Below are 25,127 nucleotides of genomic sequence, written 5' to 3'. Positions count from 1 at the left end.
ACAACATTTGAGCGGCTGTCCTACCGAAAATCACAAATCAGTTGGGACAGTAAACAAAGCAGAAATAGGGCAAAACACAAATAAAAAAAACACAAAAACAAAACAGACACAAAAATAAAACAAAAATAATTTGGTCTTCCTGTTGGCAGGGTATCCCCCAAGTTTCCCTGCATGCAATTTATTTTTTTTTTTTCCTCCCCCTTGAAGACGTAGACAACATTTTTCCTTAAAACAAAAAAAATAGGAGATGGAAGAGAAAAGGTGCGTGGCCAAACAGACGAGCTGCGCTGCGATGATGGAGCATACATTTAAAAGTGCATAGCAAAAATGGGGAAGTGTAATTGGCCTGCCAAATGAAACATGTGTGCAACTCACGACTTGCGTATGCGTGCCCCTGTCTGGTGACACAAATAAAGTAGAAGTAAAGGACGAGGGTGATCCTCTCCTAAGTCTTCCACCACAGAATGCTAAAGTTAGAATTCTTTTTCTTTTCTCCTGAGATCAAGTTGTTCTTTGTCTGCCCTGGATTTGTGTAGCCAATTGGTCCGTGCAAAGACATGTAGGTCCTATTTGTCCCCCCTTGGTAGGTAGTTCCCAACACTTGAGCATACGCATCGTTGCGGTTCACTCTGTTTTGGTCATTTTTGCTCTTCTCTAGTTGGCTCCTCCTTCCAGATGCATCACCCATTGGGTAGGCCACCTTCTGTTCGTTGCATCTGACGAATACATTTTGAGCCCCGTAAGGTTTCGTGTTTGGTAATTGATACGCTCTAAGAGTGGGACCATTTGGATTCATCCCTTTGGCTATTGGGTAATTATTGTGACCGCTGAACGGACTTGCCGTGTGCGCCTCCTCCTTCTGGACTACATTGCAGGGTACAATCTGTGCTGCTTTCACAGTGGGACTGACACCCCCTGGAGTGATGTCTCTTGGGCTTAAGGCAGACATCGCCATATTGGATGCAACCTTGGATGGATCCAAGTGAACCAAGTGAGGGGCGGAACGAAAAACTTTCTTCATCTCATCCCCTTTTAAATTCAAACATGGGTTACCACTTTGTTTTTTCTTTCGTTGGCCGTCCTGCAGGTACGTGTTAGTGCCCTGTTCTAGGTGTGACCACCACATGGAAGGGCTTCCCATGTTTGAGTTAACCTGGAGAACGTTCTTCTCACCACTCCTTTGCATTTCATCGTTCAAGTTAAGAAGGCGCTTCATCTTCTCCTTGGCATGCGACAAAAATTCCTGCTTTATATTCCCATGTGCATTCACTGTCCTATCGTTGCTGCATCTTCTAGTACCGACTTGGTGTTGTGTAAAATTGGTGGGTTCGTTTTGGTTGTACTTTTCTCCTTCTGTTCCCCTTTTTGCGTTTCCATCAGTTCGTTTTTTTCCCCCGGTGGCGCTTTCACCTGCGACATTCGTGTCAGTCCTACTTGCTATCATTGGATCCGTCTCCATGGGGGTTGTTCGTTCCCCCTTAGATGCACCACCTACCATCCGCCTGTGCAGCATCGGTCTCCATGCAACGGGTGTGTGGGATCCCTCATCATTTGGATTGTCCCAATATGAAGACATACAAGCAACCCGGTTGGTCGAAACTTTTTCTCCTTCCATTGACCTCTCAAGGTTCACCTTATCTGCGTAACGCGTGTCTCCTGTTGGCGTTCTCCTCGAAAAGGATTCTAGGTCCCCTTCCCTGGCAGTTTTTACAGAACCTATTTGGTACGGACCCCTTGGGGAATAACCCTGTGTTATGTTTCCTCCAATGGGAACATCCTTTCCCCGCCCCGTGAAGGATACATCTGGAGCTTGTACCCCCCCTTTCTGTGCATTCGATGGGGAGGAGGGTCTGATATCATGCCCCATTTCACCATCGTTCCCATTGCGATGAAAATTAGAAGTGTCCTTCCAACTTACAGCCACGCTGGGTATCCCCAAGGAATGATTGCTCCTTCCATTCTTCGAGTCCAAGTGGCTAAAGTGTACCACCTTCCTCTCATCGGACAGATTAATGTTCCCCCTAGGAGATGTGACTTCAGATCGAACTTCCACCCCGATGTCCCTGACTGATTGGTGGCAACTTCCATTCATAAGACCGTTGTTCTCACTGTGGAAAGAAACTTCTTTTCCTTTTTCATTGACGTGAGGGGTGTATCTACACGTTGTCATCTGCCCATGCAGGTTCTTTGATTCCAATGGGGGCACGTCCTGTGGTTCCCCTGGGTACACTTTTTCATATAATTTTTTTTGTTCCTCCTCTCTTGGGTTTTCTCCTTCTAGTGTCTTCTTCGATCTATTAGCATCGGTGGGGCTTTTACTCATTTCTGTTCGCTTCTGCAAAATGCCCTCCACTTTCTTCCTATGTTTTTCTGCTTCTGCCTTTTGGTTCATTTTTTCCAGTTTTCCTTTCAGGCCCTTCTTAAGAAAGAACACATAAGTTTTTCGCTTCTCCAGGTAGCTGTCCTTTTTCCCTTCGCGCAGTTCGACTCTGCTAGGGGTCACCCCGTTTGGATACTTTTCTCTGTCTCCCCCTACGTGAGCACCTCCTCGTTTGATTACCCCGTCTTTCGTTCTCCTGCTTTCATTCTTCTTTGTTTTCTTCGTCTCTTCTTTTTTTCGCTCCTTTTCTCCCTCCTTCGCGTTGTTTCCTCTTTGGCTACCCACCACACTCCTACACAGGGAACTCTTTTGCTTTATCACATTGGCTCTCCTTTCCACGTGAGCGTTTACCTTGTTCGGTTGGATACTTTTGGAGCCTCCCTTCTTTATGCTCTCCCGTTTAGGCACTCTTGCAGGGATGTTCCCCCCCATTTTAGCCAAAAATCTATTCAGTACCAACTCATCACTTGAGATTCTTGTCCTTCCATTTTCTTTCCTTCTACCCGTTGGTGTCTCTTCCGGGCGCTTCTTCCCACTGATCCTTAATTGTCTCGGTGTTACCACCATATGAGGGTCTGTCCTCAAAACCGACTTATCCTTCGAGTAGTCCTTCCCTAAAGGAATTTCCACCGTCCTAGTGCTTCTTCCCTTTACCCGCTCGGGCATTTTTTCACTCACGGCGCTTCTATAATGTGAAGGGTCATCCTTTCCTACTAAGCAGTGTAGCAGCACATCTTGGTAACCTTGCACCCTTTCACCTGCCCTGTGTTTGTCCAGTTCACCTCTCTCCCACATTTGGGGAAAATCCTTCTTCAGCAAAACTCTTTCCTTCCTCTCAGCCGCTGTGGGAATTTCATCTTCGCTACCTAACCCGTGGTCCACATGTGCTTTTTCCCCATTTGCATAAAGCCCTGTTTTGTTGAATCGTTGGAGGAGGCTGTCCTTGTCTATGGTGGTCGGCTCCTCCGTGGGGGATTCACCACCTCGGTGCAATTTGACAAAAGTGCTTTTTTCCTTGCCCTTAAATTCTTTATCCACATGGTTCTTTATTAGCTCCTTTTGGTTCCGCTCCTCCGAACAGGTTCTGTGCACCTGGTTGTGGTTCCTTCGAGCTTTCGTTTCTACATGTCTTCCGTTCCACTTGGCTACCTGTGTGGTCAACACTCCGCCGACACTGCTACGGATGCCATTGCCCGCCTTCATGTCATCCTTCAGGCTAATCATTCCGACAGTGCCCCTCGAGGCGGGGATCACCTGCATTCCCCTTACGCCCCCCTTGGGGAGACAGTCCCCACCGTACCTTGACTTCACCGAGTGTGTCTGTATACCTTCACGACTCCTCCGATCGGTTGTCGCGTTAGAAATTGTGTGTCTCTTTCCAAAATCACGGAGCTTCTCCACAATCATCCTAGTGTCAGGTAGATGCAGTAGAATGCTCTTTGCCCCTGCTGATTTTGCACTGTGAATTTTGCTGCTTGTTTTTGTCGCCCTCAGATCCGGCAGAGCCTTCGCATGGGTATTACCGCCAATGTCACTGATGATATTGCCGCCTCCTACAGGACGGAGCTCCGATATGGTGTGTCTCTTCGATAAACACTTCTTCCTGTCGCAGGACATCTTCGTCTTCGTTTTGGGTATCCCCTTCCTACTCGTGCAGTCGATAATGGAGCCTATGCCGTTCGTTCCGTCCCTGTCTTTTCGGTGAAGCGCTTCTAAATGTTTGCCAAGGGGATGAGGCTTGACGCTGCTGACGGTCCCGATAACGGGAATCCCCTTTGTAGCGATCCCACTTTTGGGGGTCCCTCCTTTTGCAGGTCCACTCCGACTGTTCCTTAACCCTTCACTGAGCACACATTTTTGAAGCCTCACAATTCTGCTCTTCTTTTTTTCTGGGTTGGCAGAAGAGTACACTTTCTTCATTTTACTAGTGGACTTTTTTTTTCTCAGTTGGAACTTGCATGGAGTGCTTCTCTTCGTGGAGATCCCAGATACAGCTACACGTTTTCTCATCGTGTCTTCTTCCACCGTAATATCTCCGACCAGTTCTCTTTTCTTGCCACTGAGTGAGTTTTTACACGCTGTTTTTATTTCTTGGTTCCCTTTTTTTGTGCTAGTCGAATGGTTCCATGTGTTGTTCGGGTGCATCTTCACTGCGTTGCCCTCTTGCCATTGGGGGGGCAATCCGGGTTGGCCTTCCACATAAGACATGGATTCATACTGCTCCTTCAGCGTGCAATTCGAACCGTTTCTAACTTTCTCCTTCGCGGATGCCGAGGCCCCCTCGTGGTTCAGATTCCCCCCGCCGGATGCGCAGGAAGAAGCTGCATGTAGCTGCACAACATCGGGATCTACGTATGGATCAACGTTTACCTTTACATACGACACCTTGTCCAATTTTACGTCCGTTTCCAGCTCCACTTCCAGCTCTCTCTCGAGTTGCCGCTCCTCCTCCCTGATCTCCCTCTGCAGCTCGTGTTCCAGTTCGTACTCCAGTGCGTCTTTAAAATCTTCCTCCTCGTCGTTCGGCTCACCGGAGAGAAGTCCACGATCCATTATCTCACTGCACGTCGCCTCCGCCTCGCCCCCCTGCAGGGTGAACGTCCTATCCTTGGAGCCATCCTGCGTGGACCACTCCCTTTTCATATTTGCCATGTCTATTTCTAAGTCAACCTCGGACAAGCACGACGACATGGTTGTGATTAAATTGTCCGACGTGCTTGCCTTCCCCTGGTCCATGGAACAGGACACGCTCCTACTGAAAATGCTGCACATCTGTCTTGATTCCCCCTCGCTACATCTATCGAACGATTTAGAACCCGTTTGGTTCTGTTCTTCACAATTGTTGTGGGATGCGCACCGTTTGAGCGATTCCACATGGCTAGTTACTACGTCAGAATAGTTGTCCTCACATGATGGGCAATTCAATCTTGGAGACTCCGTTTCGTCTTTCATATAGGCGTAGGATGCATTTCTGTGTGGAGGTATTTTCCCCTTGTTAACTTCTTCATTCGATGGAGTCCCTTTTACGTTTTCCTTCGACTCACTTGGATGAGGACGTTGATCTGTGTGACTGCCTGTACATACGCTTGGTGTAATTTCCCCGCCGTAAGAATTTTCTTTGCCAGGAGTGAAGACACCCTTTGTATAAAAGTCATTCCATACGATCTCTCTTCCGCCCAAACTGCACCACCGTTTTACTCCCCTGCAGGGATCTCCCTTATGTAGTCCATTTGGAGGAGCTTCCTCCCCCAAGTGAACTACCCCATGAGGTGCGTTTCTCTTTTCGATAAGCACTTCATTTAAATCGAAAAAACCGTTACCATTTCCTCCGTTTGGATTATAAGGGATGCTATTTTTTGTTTCTTCATTTTTTTCATTCGAATCGTTTGTGTCCATCCGATCGGTTCTTTGGGGAGTATCCCCTTCTGTTACAACTGTGACGTCGTGAAGTGGGCTTCCATTCATGGGAGAGACAACTCCTTCCAGTTCAACTGTATATGTTTCTTCTGCCTCTTCTGTGAATCCTTCCATGTGGACGTCTCCACAGCTTTCGCTCCGTTTTACCTTCCATGGTGTCTCACACTGAGGGGGTTTCATCTCTTCCATTTGGTCGATGAATTCTCTCTTATTAGTGTCCCTCTGTTGAATAATCATTTCGTCTTTCACTCTCTCCAATTTGTTCATTCCTTTGCCATTTATATTTTTGTTCCACTCTAGAGGGGTGTTTTTTTCTCGACATAATTCCCCAACCACTGTGTCCCTCCTCCACATGGATGAAGGACCTTCCCTCGAAAGGTCCAATGGGATAATCAATCTTCTTGGTAAATGTTCCATTCTTTGGTAGTTCTCCCCCATTGGGTAACTGCCTCTCCGAGAAGATGCTCAGGAGTCCACGTCCCTTGGTGGCCTCTGCAGTTGTTAAGATGTGAGGACTTTTCTGCACCGTCTTAAGTGTATCATCTTGTGCCCCCGTTTGTAACGACTGCCTAACCATCACGTGAAGGCTACTAATTGAGCTTTCAACGAATAGATTATCACCCCTATCTACTTCTTCTGCTGTTGCGTCGGAACTGAGTTTCTGCTTCTTCCTTTTCATTCCGATCATTCTGTATGCACCTTTTTTATGCCTCATTAGAAAGTTAGATTTGGATTTTTCCCTAATTTGACTGCAATTTTGTGGTGAGTTGTGAAAACTGCTTTGCTTGTCTTCTTCTGTCCAGTTTGTGTGACACGTGTGGGTAGAGACGGAGTCCTCATACTTCTTGATCCATCCTGCTTTCTCTACCAGAGGGGGTGATTTCCTCACAGGGGCAGACTGCTTTGCATAAATGCCCTGGACCGAAGGGAAGTGAGCACCCCTGGCCATATTGTGGCGCAGATAATCTGTGGGGCTGGTGGGGAAAGTCCCCTTATGGTAACCACTTCCGTACGGGTGACTGCCTACGTAGTGGGGGATCCCTTTGAAGATGCTGTTAAGGTCTGTCCTTGTGGGAGTAGCCATACTGGGGGGGGGCCATCTTGGCGTGTCTTCAGCGCGCTTGCCCCTGATGTGGTCATCCTCCGCATTGGGTTCACACTCTGGGGGGTACTCCCTCCTGTGTGTACTGTTCAAACAAGTGGAGGGGTTGTTACCCCCGCTGAAGTACCCCTGGGGAGGAGCGATCACATGCTCGTAGATGCTGAATCTTATGGAGGTGTTATGATCTATAGCTACATTCTTCCTTTTTGCGCATAGTTCTATTTCCTTGGAAAGTTTGTACATGGGGGAGGGTGGTCCTCCCGAGGGGGCACTTCCCTCATCCATGGTGTCGTCCCCCTGAGGGAGGAACAAACTCTGTCTGTGAACAGGAAAGAAGTTTCCCTTGAACCAGGGGTGCCTCAACGCCTCACCAATTTCAAGTCTCATTTTAAAATTGGGTTCTAAGCAGCGAAATATCAAGTCTAAAGCGGGTTCTGACAAATGGAGTCCTTTCTTCTCCCGCAGGAGCTCATGATAGTGTCTACTTTTGAGCATATTCCAGTGCATGTCCTTCTCTAAGGTACATCTGAACAGCTCGTGCTTGGTTAAGCAAAAGTATAAGATGTAGCCAACACAGAACATGTCCACCCTTGTAGGGTCATACTTACATTTTTCATATACCTCTGGGGGCCGGAAAATTTTGCCGAATATTTTTGTGTACTCTAACAAGGTAACTTCATTTTTCTTATTCACACGGAAGTGGGTTGCCTGTCCAGGGTCATTCAGAACAGGGTAGATCAATCCGTTTTGTTCATTTTCAAACAAAAGTATATTCTCTAGGGAAATGTCTCTGAGGGCTAATTTTCTACAATGTAGGAACTTAATGGATAATAGGATTTGGTAAAACAGATATTTGGCTTCTTGTTCGGTGAATGGCTTACTTCTAGTCTTCATCACTTCGAAGAGGTCTCCATGGACTGCAAAGGGCATGATCATGTAGACATAATAGTCGTCGTCGAAAATGATGTCGCAGCTGAGGATGTTACTGTGTCCACTCATACACTTCCGGTAGTGATACTCTGAGAGGGGATCTTCCTGAACCTTATCCTTTGCTAATTCGATTAGATGCTTGGACAATATTTTTATGGCCTTCTTCTTGTTCACTGAACTTTCATCAGTTGAATCGACCACCTGTGCGAGGTACACCCCTCCGTAGATGGCTGTCTGTAGCACGTTCAGTAGCTTGTACGTCGTTCCTTGGAAGGTGATTGATCTTCCGGCGAGTTGGTGCGACAGGGCCGTGAACTGCAGTGCGGGGGGTAAGTTGTAAAATGTAAAAATAAACAGATTAGATACTCATGTGGAGGGGAAGTTGCTTCATCGTTGCATCAGCATACGCATGGTTCATCTCCCTTACGTATTTCATCCGCTGCTCTCTGGTGAGCTGGTCCAGGCCCTTGTCGAGCACCGGATGGGTGCTTCTATACTGGTAGACGAAGGTTCGCTGGTTTCTGGACATGACACCCCCCGGATTGATGTCCAGAAAAATAGACGAATCGGGGTCGCTCTCCCCATCTGCGTGTCTAACGTCCAACTTTAGCTTCAACTCAACGCAGATGTTCTGTACATCTGGGGTTCTGTTAAAAGGGGGGAAGTCCACATAATCCCCGGGGTCGAACAGGTGATATGGCTGGATGGCCCCCTTCCTGCTGCTGGCTTCTTCCCCCTGCTGCTGGTAAATCTTGTGCATGTTTTGTATCAGCTCGTTTTTGATGTTTATACAATTTTGGGTCTTCCTGTCTGGATCGGGGGTTAGGAAGTTGGGGATCTTAGTCTTCAGATGCATGGTTGACTCTTCGGGGGGATGGCGGTGGGGATTTGTGGTGATCTACTTGGACAAGTCGGGGTCACTTGACGTTAACAATTTTGGGTCTGTCTCGAAGAGGAAAGCTACGGGGTGATGGCTTACCACGATGGACAAAACTGTGGAGGCCTCCTCCGCATTACCAATCTGAGCAAGACCCGTCTATTCATGCAAATTTTTTCTTTTTTACAATATAAGGGAAACTTCTCGCTCACGTGCGTTAACGAATGTGAGCACAGCCTTCCCCACAAAGTAGACTCTTCCCACGGTTATTTGTAGGTAAAAAAAAAAAAACAGGTTTAAAAAAAAAAACAAAAAAAAAAAAAATCACGGGAATTAAACACATGTGGGAAACAAAACTTCGCGCCAGTCGGAGGGGACGTTGTGACGCGTGTGTAGGTGGGGATTATGACCCGAGGTTGCACAATTTCGGCAGTTGCGTTTTGTGGACATGGCAGTCAATGTGTGTGTGGCTAGCCGCGTAGATGTGTACAAGTTACTACATGTAGGGGTGTACATGCGTTGTGGTATGTACGTATTTGTGTGCACTGGCATGCGCTCGCAAGGCGGGTCGAGCGACCCGTCTCGTTCGACAAGCCTCACAAAGGAGGGGGCGCATGGAATACAAGGAGATCCAGCGCTCTGGTATGCACATACCAGCGTGGGTTTTTCACACGAGCTTCAAAACCATTTGTCTTAGCTCTTTAATCTGCCGCAAAAGCTGCATAGTCGCAAAAAATATGTGTAGCAAAAACCGCGCTGTTACAAAAAGTATGTGTAGTAAAAACCACGCTGTCACAAAAAGAATGTGTAGCAAAAATCACGTTCCTGTTAACATTATTGTGTTTTCCTCTTACGTTTTTCGTAAACTAAACACTTTTTCACTTTTTTTTTTCCTTTTCCGGTACAATTAATAAAAAAAAAAAAAGAAAAAAAAAACAATTTCCCTGCCTCCCCTTTTTTTTTCTATTCCTTTTGGGGTACACACATTCTACACAATTAGCAGTATTTCTTCCTCTTAAAAAAAAAAAAAAAAAAAACTAAACAGGATTTCAATTTTTTTTTTTTTTAGCTTAATGTAGAACGAGTCTTTTAATTTCTTTTCCTTCTAGCTTTCATTGTGGCTTTATCCTTAAATTTTTTTTTTTTTTTTTCTTCCTACTGGACGCGTGGGGAAACCCATTCATTGGGGGTCCCATACGGCCAAATTCCCCAATTTCTTCCCCGGCTGCACTGACTGTACGGACCTGTACGCGTTTTGTACGCGCGTGTACGTGCATGTGCACGAGTCCACGTGCCAAGAAAATACCGCGCTAAATTACCTCCCTTTGCAGTTCCTCCAGCATGCACAAGCATATGTGCTGTGTATAGGTACAGCGAAAGTGAAGCATACCTGCTACAATCCTCCGCGATTGTTCGCGTACTCGCTGCGAATACGCACTACATGCAAGGCGGTATGGCAAGCACCTGGAAAAAACGCCCCTCTTCTCCCAGTGTAGAATAAAAAGGGATAAGTTCCTTCCATTTTGTAGGTACTTGTTTGCTCGCCCAGGCATCCGCGTGCCAATTTAGTGCAAGTACGTACGTACATGTACATGGCCAGGAATTGTACATCCCTGTGTGCACGCATGCACTTGTCTTTTTGTACTTGAAGTGGGAGTTCCTTTTGAAGAGTCAATTTATTTCTAGAAAGGGAAGCACACGAGGCACTGAGAGCCAGCCAAGCGCAGAAAGGGGGAATTAAAAGAAAAAAAAAAAAAAAAAAAACTGATCCTGAATCTGAATTTGAATTGTGGGAGCTTCCTCCCATCCTTGACGTCGCTGTTCCCATTCTACAGTTAATTTTTTTTTTTTTTTTTTTTCAAACATGCAATTTCTGAACAGGCGAGGTTCCCCTCGGCGATGTCGCAGGAGATGCTTCATTTGGGAGGTTTCCTTTTCCTTCACCATTTTTAGTTTTTCTTTTTCTATTTCTTTTTCCTTTCCCTTTTCCGCTTTTTTTTTTTTTTCTTCCCCCCAGTTAAGCCAACCCTATACGCGCTTCCTACCAGCGCGCGAGCGACCTGTTAGGTGTACATGCCTGCCCAGGTGAAAAATAACCTGCAGTTTTACCCTCTTATTTCTGTTTACCGTGGGCAACACGCAGGGGATTTACTCCCCCCCTCGAAATAAGCCAAGGAGTGAATGGGAAAAAAAAAGAAAAAGAAAAAAAGGGCAAACAAAAGAGCAACCTGGAAAGAAGTACATACGAACGAACCACTTAATGGCTCATGTACCCTATGCAACATTTCACCTTTGGCACATTTCTGGCGATCTTGCTTACACAAAGTCGTCGTGTGTTGATGACATTCCGGTGAAATTCCCTTTATATTTGCTTTGAATTCCACTACACCGTGTCATTTCTCTATTTTCCATCGAGCTAGCCGTTTTTTTTTTTTTTTTTTTTTTTTTTTCCTTTTGTATGCACACTTTAGATGCATATCCCTCCCTAAACAGCTGAAACACCAGGCTACATTGCTGTCCTTAAACCCCAAAACAGATAAACACCAGGCCATATTCTTGTACATATACCGTAAAACAGCCAAAATACCAAGCCACATTGTTGTTCGTATACCCTGAAGCAACTAAACAACCAGGCCACATTCTTGTTCCCATAACCTAGAAACATTACACCCTGAATGCGAAATCCTACACACACACTCTAAAATGCGAAATCCTACACATACCCACCCTTAAATGCGAAATTCTACACACACCCTAAAATGTCAAATCCTACACATACCCACCCTAAAATGCGAAATCCTACACATACCCACCCTAAAATGCGAAATCCTACACATACCCACCCTAAAATGCGAAATCCTACACATACCCACCCTAAAATGCGAAATCCTACACATACCCACCCTTAAATGCGAAATCCTATAAACACACATCCCTAATATGCGAAATCCTACACCGTACACCCCTAAAATGCGAAATCCAACACACACACCCTAAAAGGCGAAATCCTACATATACCCTTAAATGCGAAATCCTACACAAACACCCCTAACATGCGAAATCATACACACACACACACCCTAAAATGCTAAATCCTACACACACCCTAAATGCGAAATCCTACACACACCCTAAATGCGAAATCCTATACACCCTAAAACTAGAATCTTATACTTCCTAAGTGGCAAATCCTATACACACTACATGCGAAATCCTACACCCCTAAAAGCGAAATACTACACCTTTAATGTGAAACCTTACACACCTTTACTCATTTACTCCTTTTTTTTTTCTTTATTCTTTCTTTTCCTCTTTTTTTTTCCTTTTTCTTTTTTTTTCCTTTATTCTTTTTATTCCTATTGTTCTTATTATTCTTATTATTTTTTTTTCTTCTCTTCTTTTAATTTCTTTTTTCCCTATTTCATTTTAATTTTTTTTTTTTTTTTTTTTCTCTTTTTTTTATTTGGAAAAATTGAAAAAAAAAAAAAATAGAAAGCGACAGGGAACAGGTCCAACATAAAGAAGTGTTCTCTCAATATTTTCATGGGTAAATTTTATTCTTAGGAGCAACATTTTTTTTAAGTCTGTTTTATCGCTCTTTATATGCACTATGCAAATGAAGAAAACCCAAATAGGGGAAATGAGGACATAGGAATATACGCCTTTTCTTGCATATATATGTGAGATGCTTTTCTTTTTCTTATGGTCGCGAACATTAGTTCACATATCGAAATATATAGCAAATAATTGAGGAAGCGCGTGGCGTACGTACATTATATCATGTACATTTTATGATGCACGAATAAATTAAATATTATTTTTAAGCCATTTTTATAAATTTTTTTCCCTTACATTTCATGATTACTATGGTTACGTACTCAGAACGGTGAGTCACTGTGGCTTCCAGTGTGGAACATTACAGTTTTAAAAGGAGGAAACTTACACACATTTTATGATTTTGGGCGTAGGAAAAGGCACTTTTTCAGTGTTTTATGTGCTATGATAACCTATATTCTGGCGACTCGGTGTATTTGTTTCTCCTCACCTGGTAGACGGTCTTGTGTACGTGGAAGAGCATACTGTAGTGGGATCAAACGTGGAACTTGTTTCTGAACTTCCTGTGAAGTCCTCTGTTGTTGAAGTTTCTGTTAACTCGTCAAATTGTTGTTCGTTTGATCTTCTTTTTCTTGTGCTTCCCCTTCCTCCTCCGGAAGAATTGTTACCGAACCAAGAGGTTAAGGGAGTGTACTACGAAGGAAGGAGGGGAGTGGATGCTGGATTTCGCATTTAGTGTTGGAAGAAGGAAACCTTCCTTAGGAAGGTGGAAGGGGCTAGAAGAGAAGTGAGGAGGACTAAGGAGGTTAAAGGTCTAAGGAAGGAGGAAGGAAGGTGGTCTAACTAGGAGGAAGGAAGGTTGTTAGGTGGGTGGTAGGTGGAAGGAAGGTTGTTAGGGGGTGGAAAGAAGGAGGTCTAAGGAGGAAGAAAGGAAGGAAGGAGGAAGGGGTCTAAGGAGGGAAGGATGGAAGGGGTTGTCTAAGGAAGGCAGGATGGACGAGGATTAAATTTTTAATATTTCAATGTTACGTATAATTGTTACCTTATATAATAGAAAAGAAACAGCTGTTAATCCTAAGGTGCCGAAGATGGAAGAAACGGTTGCATTGGTGGTGGCAGAACGAACAGATTGGTCTAATTTGGTATATGCTGTTTGTGCTTCAAGCACTCTATTTTCTTGTACAGATTTTAATTTTGTTTCCAATTCGGATAGTTTATCATTAATTTGTTGCTCATGATTTGGCCAAAATTTTGTACAGTACTGATGACCTCCCCCGTTTGTACAACTTCCCTTTACGGCATTATATGCTGTACGGACGCCCTGGAAGTAAGTTTCATATTGCGTAATGCCCTGAGGCCCACTGTGCTCTAATAGTTCGCGTATAATACTGTGGTTATGCCAAAATTCGAATACTGTTTTCCTAGGATGGAATATGTCCAGGTCAATACTGTCGCATATATCCTGACATTCATCGTTTCTATATATCTCCTTTATACTTCTACAAATAGTCCATAGGATATGCTTGAAATTGTTTTTCGCAGAACTCCCAGATAGTTTGCTCCCTATCCAGAAATACAAAAAATAGCAGGGGGCAGTATTCTTCGAATTTCCCCTGCCTTTATGCATATAAGATAAATAGGACCATGCATCCTCAATTTTAGCCTTAAGAACTGCATCTGTTATTAAAGTCAGAGCCCCCTCTATATTACTTGTGCAACCATCTGCACATTTTTTTGCGCCCACTTCGAAGTTCTCGTAAAATTGGGTCCATGGGGGTAACTTCTCTAAAAGTTCTCCCTACAAATATATAATTGGCAGAGAAGTGCAGCATGTGAGTCTGTACTCCAATGTATCCCTCACTTTTTAAGTAATTGTGGGTTATTGCATAGAATGTTATGTGCTTATTATTTTTTATGTATTTATTTTGAAATATACAGAACGAACCTGCCCTGGTGCCATTTTTTCCTTATATACATTTCTTGTGTATATGTGGAATGTGAATTTATATGTTATAAAATGTGAGTTGCTGCTTCTATATATATTTATATATTTGTAATATATATGTGTGTGGGAACATTTTTAACATGTTCCATAATAATTATGAATAGTGGAATATACATCTGTACGATTAAATATGGGGTACTATTATGAATGGGTGAATATGAATATGGATGAGAATATGTGAATGTTGATTAATATTGAAAATTTTGCACTTTTTATTCTCTGTCTGTGAAAAACCATACGTACACATATTACACTACTAATTTTTTTTTCCAAAAGTAACAGAAAAGAGATTGTGCATACATATGTGTACGTATGTACATCAAATCAGTACATATGTTCGACTAATAGTACAAAGTAAGAACAAATGTATTGAGTAAACAGAATAAAAAAAAAAAAAAAAAAAAGAAATGGTTAGGCTTCTTATATATTCCATACATACATCAATTATATTATTCAAATGTGTAAAACTACTTCAGAACACTGCTATTACTATACACATACTTCCTCTAATGTATACAATAAGAGGGGGGTGGGGAGCGACAGCACAATTTCTTTTTTTGAGTAAGAAAAATTTGCGCATGTATTCTATTCATTTTGTGTTCTACTATTGCTAAAAAAAAAAAAATTATTAATAATTATTAACGTAGATATATATGGTATACAGTTCATATATACGGATCACTTACCCCCCTCCTTCCTTCCATCAATGTGTATACTCAAATTATTTATATTTTTTTTGAAAGCAGCTCATCTAATGGATCGAATGAGTTAATTAAGCATATGTACGAATGGGAAGGAAGAAGGGTGTGTTGCACAATGTTCATATACGAAAATGTGCACATATTGGATGGAAGGTGGAAGGGTGGATAAATGTGCTCCTTACTTACATATATGAACTATGCAGAATATATATGTGCATGTGTCAACAACTTCTTAATAATCTTTGAGAAAGAACAATAAAAAATATTTTAATAACACATGCTAGAAATTTCTCCCAAGGAGAAATACAGTCATATGTACACAATAACGGAAGAGTACAAATAATAATATAGTGCTTCAGGTTGTTATATATAATCCAATAGAATAGTGCAGTGAATATATGAAAGGTGTATAAGGGCTTTGCCATTTTTTCCACTCCTTTTCCCCCTCTTTACTATTATTCCAGCAAATTCATTTATATTTCTATTTCAACTGTGTGCATGATAATTCCATGCACATGTATAATGTGTTATCATCACCTAAAAATTAAAAAATATATACATTAATGAATAAAGAAAAATAAAAATTCTCAACATTCCACACACCTAACAATAATACAATCCAATCATGAACAAACAAACAAAACAAACAAATCAAAGAGGCATAAATAAAGCACAACAAAATTTTCGCATTTACATTCATCATAAAGCACAACAAAAATTTTTTGCACATACATATACACATACATACATACATACAACACTTCCTTCCCTTTTACACTTCCTCTATGTACAAAGTGCATACTTGTGTGAAGAACAACAACAAAACAACAACACAACCACCTTCTTTTTTTAAAAGGTAGAACATATGTACCAAAGAAAAACGTGTGCACATATAGGAAAGAATGGATGACGTAAGACGCTTTTTTTCCTTCCTTTATTTCAAAAAGGAGGAAGGAAGTGAGAAGGGGGGCCATTTGAATAATGTGTTTCCACATATATATGTACATATATATAGTATATATAGTTGTATATGTAGGTATATATATTTTCCACACACTCATCCTCCTTCATCCCTTCTTTGCTAACTATATATTTGCAGGATCAGTTTCCACAGGATTTACCTTCAAAGGCCAATTTCTATGATAAGTTCAAAGACCAGGAGGGAACATGTGGAAGTGGAAGCCAGGATAATATAGAGCTTGCTCTGAAGCCTTTTCTTACGGAAGAGGGTTATAGGAAGAAAATTTGTGGCGCGTGCAATGCTGCATCCCAAATGGGAAGTGAGGATCCATCAATAAAGAGGGAGCGCTATAATTCCTTATATTATTGGATAGGGCAGGAAGTCCTGGACAAACTGGGGGAGGATCCAAGGGAGACCCAATTCATGGCTTTCATAGACGGCATTTGCAAAAATATGAAGGCGGAGTATGCAAGTGAAGGATTTAACGTTACCTGTGAACGTATTGACAGAAAAACATTCAGCGATAGAAAAAAAGTACATGATTATTCTTACGATTATATTACAATAGAAGGGAATATACTAATTGGTGGGGCTAGCTGTAAGGACGAATGGAAAGATTACCGCAAGGGAGTTCTAGAAGCATGTAAGGCTGTTGGTGGACGTTGCGTAGCAGGGCGGCAACATAACAATGTTCCATATTGTAACGAATTTAATAGTAAGTACAGGGAATACTGTGATACGGTGAAATTATTAGAATTGTACTGTACCGCAGATGCTGAATGGGAAGCTGCATATAAAAAAAATATGGAATATTCCGTTGCAAACGCAGAACTAGAGGCTGCACTTCCCAAAGCCACAACCACAGCATCTATTACCTCCGTATTGGCTACTCTTGGACTCACTGTTGCTCCTTTTCTGCTATATAAAGTAATATCATAGCTACAATTACACCCACAACATTACAAATATAAAGAACATAACCAATATGTGCACACCACTCTTTTATATTATCAGAAAAATATAGAATGAACTATGCACATTACATATGACTACATGCTTAATACAGGCTCTCCTCATAACACCCCACCTTCCACCTAACAAAAAACCTACCAGCCTAACAACCTTCATTCCACCAACCCACCCCTAACACAACGTTCCTTCCACCCTAACAACCATTCTTCCACCTACCACCACCCCTAACAATCTTCCTTCCACCAACCACCCCTAATAATCTTCCTTCCATCAACCACCCCTAAACAACACACCTTCCTTCCACCACCCCTAACAACCTTCCCTTCCATCCTACCACCCTGCCACCAAACAACCCACCTAACAACCCACCTACCACCAACCTAACAAACCACCTAACAACCCTACTACCACCACCCTAACAACGTTCCACCAACCATACATAACAACCTTATTTCCCTTAGGAGTTACTGCTCCTTGTTCCTCCTTAAACCCTAAATCCTGAACCCTAAAACCTAAACCCTAAACACTAAAGACTGAACCCTAAACCCTAAACCCTAAAACCTTGAACCGTACTTTCACACCCTAAACCCTAAACCTCACCCCCTTCTTTTTCTTTTTCCTTAGTACACTCCCTTAACCTCTTGGTTTGGTAACCACTCAAGTGGAAAAAGAAAGAGAAGATCATCCAGACGCGACATTGACAATTTAACAGAAACATCTACTATAGGTCCAACTGCAGAGAATGATTCAACAGACTTGTCCATAACAGATTATTCGACCACACTACTTTCTCGTGGTGCGCAGACAGGACGATCTAGCAGGAATGGAAGAACAAGAGCAGACAATAGTAGGCCAGGTCATCACCGTAACAATATAGGTTACGGTCGCATGTAACACGTACAATGCAACCTGGATGGGGAAAGGGAGGAAGGGGAATGTCTCCCTCCCTGAGGGAGTCATGAATAACCGCATAGTTTATGCAGTGAAAAAATAAATTGGCTTCTTCCTGTTTTGTCCTTTTGTCTTTTTTTTTTTATTTTATCTTTTCCATTGTACTATAGTGGTCATGTTAATGTGTAATCCATATAAGTTAGAAAAAATATTTTTCCATTCTATTCTCACTTATTTGCCATTTTTTTACTTAATATTTAAAGTGTTCATTCACTTTGTTACGAATTCTTATCTTCATAATTTTTCTTATTTTAACATAATAATATGTTTTCTTCCTTTTTTTTTTTTTTTTAAATATGAATATTTCTTTGAGAAGGGTAAGAACTTTTTTTTTTATTCTTTCTTTCGCGCCCCTTTTTGGGAGTACCTTCCCTTGATGCAGTTATTCAAATATACAAATGTAGGGAGAACAGACAAAAGAAATATGAAGAACAGAAAGAAAAAAAAAACAGACAGCGTAAAAGCAAATACAGCTAGTTTGACGCAAAAAATGAGCAACTGGATGAAAAACGCCAATTGCACTTCCGCCACTTCGCTGAATGAACAAAGTCAGCTTTAACTTTATAGAAGATATAATCTTGCGTGGCCACCGATTCGCACGTGGCACAGTGTAACTGTTGCATTATTTTGCGGCGGTACCGGCATCACACGTATGGGACGCGAATGCACGTTGTCAACCCATCCATGCGTCGCGTGGTAGCCCTGTTCGGCGGAAAAGGGAAAGTGGCAGGAACACTTAAAGCAGCCACATGGGGGGTACGTAAATATATGTACATATATATGAAGTATGCATGTATTTGTACACCCAAGTGTGAAGTCCCATTTACACGTACACAGCAAATAGTGTGCTTACGCGAACGCACGCAAATGCAATTTCACGGAGGAAGGGAAAATATATGCCTCTTAAACACGTACATGCATACACTACGTGTATACCACACGGCTGCTTTAAATAAAAAAAAAAAAAAAAAAAAAAAAAAAGCCATTTATATGTGTACAAAACTGTTGGCGCATTTTTGCATCTTTCCCACTTGCGATTGTTACGCACTTCTTTCTTCTGCTAAGTTCATTTGTTTATACACGCGTGCATTTAGCGCGGAGGCAAATGTGCCGTGCAAAGGCACCATGGAAATACACCATACGAATGTGCCTTTTTGTGCAGCGTTCCCCATTTCGCCGTAGCGTTGTGTATGCTTCCCGCGTCCCCCATTTTATTCCCAATTGAATTGATCTCCCCACCCGCTACATACACCTCTGAATTTATTACACCACTTCACCCTAGGTAAGGGCATATGTACACAATAATTTGACGTGATTAATTACACGCATGTATTGCTTAAGCGCACGTGTACTTCCACACAGCCACTTGTTTCGTTTCGTTTTACTTCACTTTGCTTCATTTTGTGTTGTTTTGTCGTTGTGTATGTTTTATGTGTTTCATTTATGTTGCCCCCTTTTACGGAAATTCTTCCGGAGCGAGTGCAGTTCTGTTCCCGAAGGGTACATCCTGTCACCTGTTCATCTGTTCATTTGCTCACCTTCCCACTTCATTGCTGCTTCGTCAGATGAGTTCGTGACTATATTCTCGCCACGCAGTTGTACCCCCCGAGCGTGCTCTCATTGTGGGGTGTACTCTAATGGCGCCGCGTCAGGGGGGGGAGTCCATTGTAAATGCACACATATACCTTTGCTCGGAAGCCAACACGTATATAAGTATGGTGTGGGCATGACTCTAAGTGTCTTACTCTGCTGCTTCCTCTACACCGCCGCTTCAGTGCCCCTTCCCCAGGAATATACCCCTGCATAGCGAAGAGGAGCAGCGGTGTAGATGGTACTGAAGGGGAGTACACCCGGAAACGGCGCTGCTTTTGTGTGCATACCTATATCCGCATGTGAGTATGCAGTCGGTGTGAATGTTGCGAAGGGGGGGACTGCGAGGAAGTGAGCGCGATGTCAAAGCTGCTATTTGTTAACGCTGCTAAGTGTTAAGACTGCCCCTTCTTGACGGCACTTCACTAACACAGCGTATCCGTCCTCGAGGGAATGCACCCCCCGCACACATATACGTCGGTCACCCGCGCGAAGATTCATGTGCACTCACCCAGTGCCACTTGGGTCCCCGTTTATCTATTTTCTGCGAGGGTAACAGGTGTAACGGAAGTACGCAAGAGCTACCGTAACAACTGTATCGAGTGACGATTTTCCCCGTTGGCGCGGTACGGCAGACGTCACATCCTGCCTGTAAGACACACACACACGTGGCCCATTCTGGATTTCACATTTTTTTTAATAATTGCTGTTGCATTTTCTGCGCTACACGATGGGGAGCAACAGCCTGCCGATGTCGCAGCAGATGTACTTCAGCACGCACAACGCGTTGAGGGTGAACGATGAGAACGATGTGATCAGCACGCTGTTTTATGAAATAAACGGGAACAGGCACATCAGCCTGCTGATATTCCCCTTCTACGATGTGCAAATGCTGAAGAGGCTGCTTATAAAAAAGTTAAATCTACCCGGAGGAGTAAAAGTAAATGACATCATCATATTTTACAAGGGGATCAAATTGCCAAACTATAGGATTATAAGTACGTATTTAGAATGTACAGGACGAAATGAGAAAAAAAAAAAAAAAAAAAAAAAAAAAATTAATAAGTTATATTGGGCCATAAAGGATATCAACCCTAATGCGTCCATAAGAGTCATAGATCAGAAGAGTTACCCTCCTTTCTTTGAAAATATTTTACACGATATAAAATTAGCTTTTAAAAAAAACATTTCTCCAAAGCTAACTATGGATGGAACGGGGGGTACCTACCTTCTCTTCAACAGCAAGAAGAAGGTATGTTCTGTTTTTAAGCCTCTAGATGAGGAAGCATTTGCCCCATTTAACCCTAGAGGGTATGAAGGGAAGATGTATCAGGAAGGATTTCGGTCTGGAGTCCTTTCTGGGGAAGGAGCCAGCAGAGAGATTGCTGCCTACATACTAGATAACAGTTACAACAATTTCAGTAGCGTACCCTGTACCATCATGGTGGAAGCTTGTAACCCACACTTTAATAATAAGAGCAAGCTCAAATATGTTGATCATGAGAATAACCTAAAGTGGAAATGTGGCTCCTTACAGGAGTTTGTTGATTCTAGGGAAAGTGTAGGAAACTACGACCACAAACAGTTTAGCATTAGGGACATTCACAAAATTGCAATTTTAGACATACGGGTTATGAACTTGGATCGGAACGATGGAAACATTTTAGTGTCTCCTTTGAAGAGTCTAAAGGATTCGTGTAATCAGTTTCTTTATCGGAATAATCGTAGCCTGGGTACCAGTGATGAGGACGTCCTCAAGCGGATCGTCACGATTGATAAGAAGCCATCCAGGTGGGCCAGTCAACCCTATTTGGCGCGTCACATTGCCCTGTCTATTTCCACCTTTCACATTGTCCTGTCTATATGCCTTGTCCATTCCCACCCGCAGGTACAGCCTCATCCCCATCGACCACGGACTCATCATGCCGCACATAATGGACGTCGCGGAGATTGATCTGGTTTGGTTCGAGTGGCCCCAGACGAAGGTGAGCACAGGGCGACATGGAAAGCTGTTCTTTCCTTTGCAATCTGTTATGCAGGGTGCGTGGCGGTCAGTTGTATGGGGCGTGAATGATTACTTGTACCCGACGCATGTTACTTCACCTCACCACTTAACCCTTTAGGTCCCCTTCGACGACGAGGTGCTGGAGGTCATCTTCACGTTCGACCCTGACAAGGACGCGGAGAAAATTCGTAACAAGCTCCTAATCCGGGAGGACTGCATACGGACCATGCGCGTGTGCACGAGGTTGTTGCAAATCGGAGCCAGGATGCACCTGAATTTGCATGAAATTGCAAAAATCAGCACGAGAAAGAGCATCGACGAAGAGTCCGTGCTGGAGCACCTCGTGCGGGACTCCATCGTGCAGGTGGGCTAGGAGCGACCATGCAGTGCGTCTGCATCTATTGCTGGATGATTATCCCGTGCAGTCGACCCTATTTGTTCCCCCCGTGTTCCATCTGTCATGCCGTTTCCATTTGCTTCCCTCCGATAGGCATATCAAATGATGGACTACACCTCCCTTATGAGCACCAACCGGCTGGGCTACATCCTGGACCTGGCGGAAATAAAAATTAACAAGAAAAAAAAAATAAGCAAAATGAAGTCGATCGATAATATCGACGACGTATTGAAAGGAGAAAACGACACAACTGATGGAAAGAAAATTGAAGAGGAGGCCTGGCGTTTTAGTCCTCTATCGAAGGATAAGTCCAAGTCATTGGACTACAGTTATGGGAAGTCCCTACCCGGTGGGAACAGCTTCCAAGATGTAGAAGGAATAGAAACTGCAGAGGATAACCTAAGAGGGAATAGTCCTAAAGGGAAGGAAAATAAAGACGGTTCGATGAAGGATGAAACAGTGCAGGCTGTTTACGACAGTGTATCGTGTGCGCCCGGTGGGATGATTCCACAGGGCGGGGCAAAAGGAAGCCTAAGTAACGAATTCGAATCTATGAAGAGGAAAGAAAAGAGTGCCTACGATGGCTTGTACAGGAGGGAGCCTGATGTGGATCAGAACGTTGGAAGTGAACAGAATGAGCAAAATAAGACATCGACCAATTCGTTGAGCAATAAGAGTGACTATACTTTGGTGACTGCAAGCTCCAGTTCTTGCATTGACGATAAAGGGGGAAGTAATTCCTGCAGTGGGGACTCCCCCAAGGGGAGTGCAGATGGTGGGGAGGGAAACACGCCACCCAGCGGTGGAGCGAGTAGGGAGCGTTATGACAAATGTGATGACAAACAGGACAGCCAAGCGGACGATCGCCCACCACTACACAGCGCGAGCGACCAAGACACGAAGGTAAAGGAAAAAAAGAAGAAGAAGAAAAAAAAAAAAAAAAAGTATTACGACAAGGATGATAACAAACCAGGTGATGAAGCACTAAAGGGGGGAGAAGAGGAAGGAAAGGGATTGCTGAGTGACAGGGCGAACGATGTACCTGAAGAGGAACAGGATGAGACAAACAAAGGGGATTTGCTCAAAAGCGGAGTGGAAGACGACACGGACGCAACGGTCTCTTCAGAGGAAGACGACAGCGACGATGATGGTGATGACGTGCCGTTTAAAAAACCCTCAGGAACCATCAAACGGATAACTGAGTCCAGCGGGACGGCCTATCGTAGCATGGACATGAACAAGGTGAACTCAGTCTGGATGATTCGAGACAAGAACAACAAAATAATAAACGTCAAATGGGAGAACAAAATTTTCGAGAAACTTTTCTTCGAGACTTTTGAAAATTATGTCAAGAGGTATATTAACGATTACCACCCGGGGTGGAAACAATATCCTTACAACGGGTCGCAGATCAGTGATATCAAGCATGGCTACCTGAGGAGCATAAAGTGAGGGGCACCCCCCCGGCCTTGGTGGATAACGGACCAGCCGTTAGAAAAGCACACCCATTTGATGAACCCCGTGCCATTTAGATTTCTCCCCCATTCGTTTGTAAACACCGCCTTGTAAAAATAATTTACCTGAAAAAAGAAAAAAAAAAAAAAAAAAGGAAAAAAAAAAAAGAATATGCCATAGCACAACCCCCAACTTACCATCGCACCATCGTTCTTCTTCCCTTCTCACCTTCTGTGTATACATTTAATAATTAATATACTCCATACACATATGAGTAACATATATATATTTGTATAATCCATGTTTACAATGAATTATAATTTCCATAATGAGAGTGAATGTATATTCAAATTAAGGAATAGGAACTCAGTACAGGACTATACGTATGTGTAAGTAAAACACAGGGGAAGGAAGGAATAATGGAAGTGTATAATTCAAAAAATGGGGGAAGTGTATATATACCGAAGGATGTACATGTATTAGGATAAAATGTATTAGGATAAAATGTATTATAACCCAAAATATTACAACAGGAAAAAAGGAAAATGGCAGTGGTAAACGAAGAAATTTCGGGGCGGGATAAATACACATATAGTACTTAACGAATATATCTGGGAACATATATTATAATATATATATAATGCATTGTGTACACCTTATTCATTAAATTTTTTAGGCAGGCTGTACACACTCTCCCAAATTTGAGGAAGTACATAAAACATTAGAGGAAAAATCGAAAAGTAGGCAGGAAGATGCTATTTGTGTAAGTGTAGAGGCAGAATTGAAAGACTCTTTAGCGCTGCATGAAAGTCCTCCTAAGTTCGCACAAGAAGTTGTAAATACTTGGTGCTATATTAATATTCATGAAAAGAGAATGATCGATAGGGTTACTCAGTGTCAACACTTTCCTTTCTGGCTGGGGCAGAAAGTTTTAACAGAATGGAGAGAAGGGGAAACTTATTTTTCTCACATTATGAAAAAAATTTGTTATATACTATCAAAAATAGAAGAGCAACATGGTACCAAAAGATGCGAACTTACATATCTGGATGTTACGGACAGGGAGTTCAGGGAACTCAAAGAATTATACGAGTGTAGCCAGGACTATGACACAGTAAAGGATATTTGGAGAAATTTTAGTGGAGGATGCCTGAAAGAGTACGAAGGTTACCTGAGGCACGCGAATGACGTATATACGAACATCATCAAGAAGTGCCAGAAGAAAGAGACGTCGTCCAGTGCGTTCTGTAGTATATGGCACTCACCATGGCAGAGTCAGGTTCTCAGTAATGCGCCCAAACTAAGTACACTGCTGGGACAAGTGCAGGCGCAGCTGCAGCAGCAGCAACAGAAGCAACTGGAGGAAGTCAGTGATGATGGTGATCATGAGCAGGGCGTTGTCACTACTCTGGCAGGTCCTGATCAGGAAGTTAGGGCGAATTTACAAGATGGTGTTGCAGGTAGTCTTCCTCCTGGTGGTAGTAGACCCACAGGTGCAGCAGGTGCAAGTGCTGCTGAAGGAAGTGTCATTACTGATAATAATTCTTCGCAGGAACCTCCGAAGAATCTATCGGACACTCAGGAGGAACAGGATCAGAAAGTGTCCCGTACATTGCCTGAAGATACACAACATACTATTCTTCAGAAAATTTCAGGTAACACTGACCCGAACATAGTTTCTCCAGGAAATTCTCAGGATGATCAGGTAATAGCTGAACCTCAACCGAAGCTCATGCAGAATCAAACAGGAATTGTTACGGAAGGTTCACCTGGAGTGGGTGGAACGCATTCATTACATTCCACTATTATTCCTTCTGCTATTGGAGTAA

The 25,127-nt window shown here is 43.0% G+C and overlaps 3 protein-coding genes across 3 annotated transcripts; 1 reads left to right on the top strand and 2 right to left on the bottom strand.

Annotated features, from left to right (window-relative positions):
• Positions 1 to 445: 445 nt before the first annotated feature.
• On the bottom strand, positions 446 to 5,986 carry PCOAH_00020430 (Protein kinase; the record flags this gene model as incomplete). Its single annotated transcript, XM_020058852.1, has 1 exon — positions 446 to 5,986. One exon carries the CDS (start codon positions 5,984 to 5,986, stop codon positions 446 to 448), a length of 5,541 nt encoding a protein of 1,846 aa, XP_019914398.1.
• A 22-nt stretch (positions 5,987 to 6,008) lies between these two features.
• PCOAH_00020420 (Protein kinase) lies at positions 6,009 to 8,685 on the bottom strand (the record flags this gene model as incomplete). The annotated part of the gene is made up of 2 exons (XM_020058851.1): positions 6,009 to 8,144; positions 8,257 to 8,685. 2 exons carry the CDS (start codon positions 8,683 to 8,685, stop codon positions 6,009 to 6,011), a joined length of 2,565 nt encoding a protein of 854 aa, XP_019914689.1.
• Positions 8,686 to 20,171: 11,486 nt separating this feature from the next.
• On the top strand, positions 20,172 to 23,295 carry PCOAH_00020410 (Phosphatidylinositol 3-and 4-kinase; the record flags this gene model as incomplete). The annotated part of the gene is made up of 4 exons (XM_020058850.1): positions 20,172 to 21,232; positions 21,330 to 21,426; positions 21,565 to 21,810; positions 21,937 to 23,295. The coding sequence occupies 4 exons, from the start codon at positions 20,172 to 20,174 to the stop codon at positions 23,293 to 23,295; spliced, it is 2,763 nt and encodes a 920-aa protein (XP_019914626.1).
• Between the last annotated feature and the right edge of the window lie 1,832 nt (positions 23,296 to 25,127).

Source organism: Plasmodium coatneyi, chromosome 8, assembly GCF_001680005.1.
Source record: "Plasmodium coatneyi strain Hackeri chromosome 8, complete sequence".
Lineage (NCBI taxonomy): Eukaryota > Apicomplexa > Aconoidasida > Haemosporida > Plasmodiidae > Plasmodium > Plasmodium coatneyi.
This window is presented reverse-complemented; position numbering and strand designations above follow the sequence as displayed.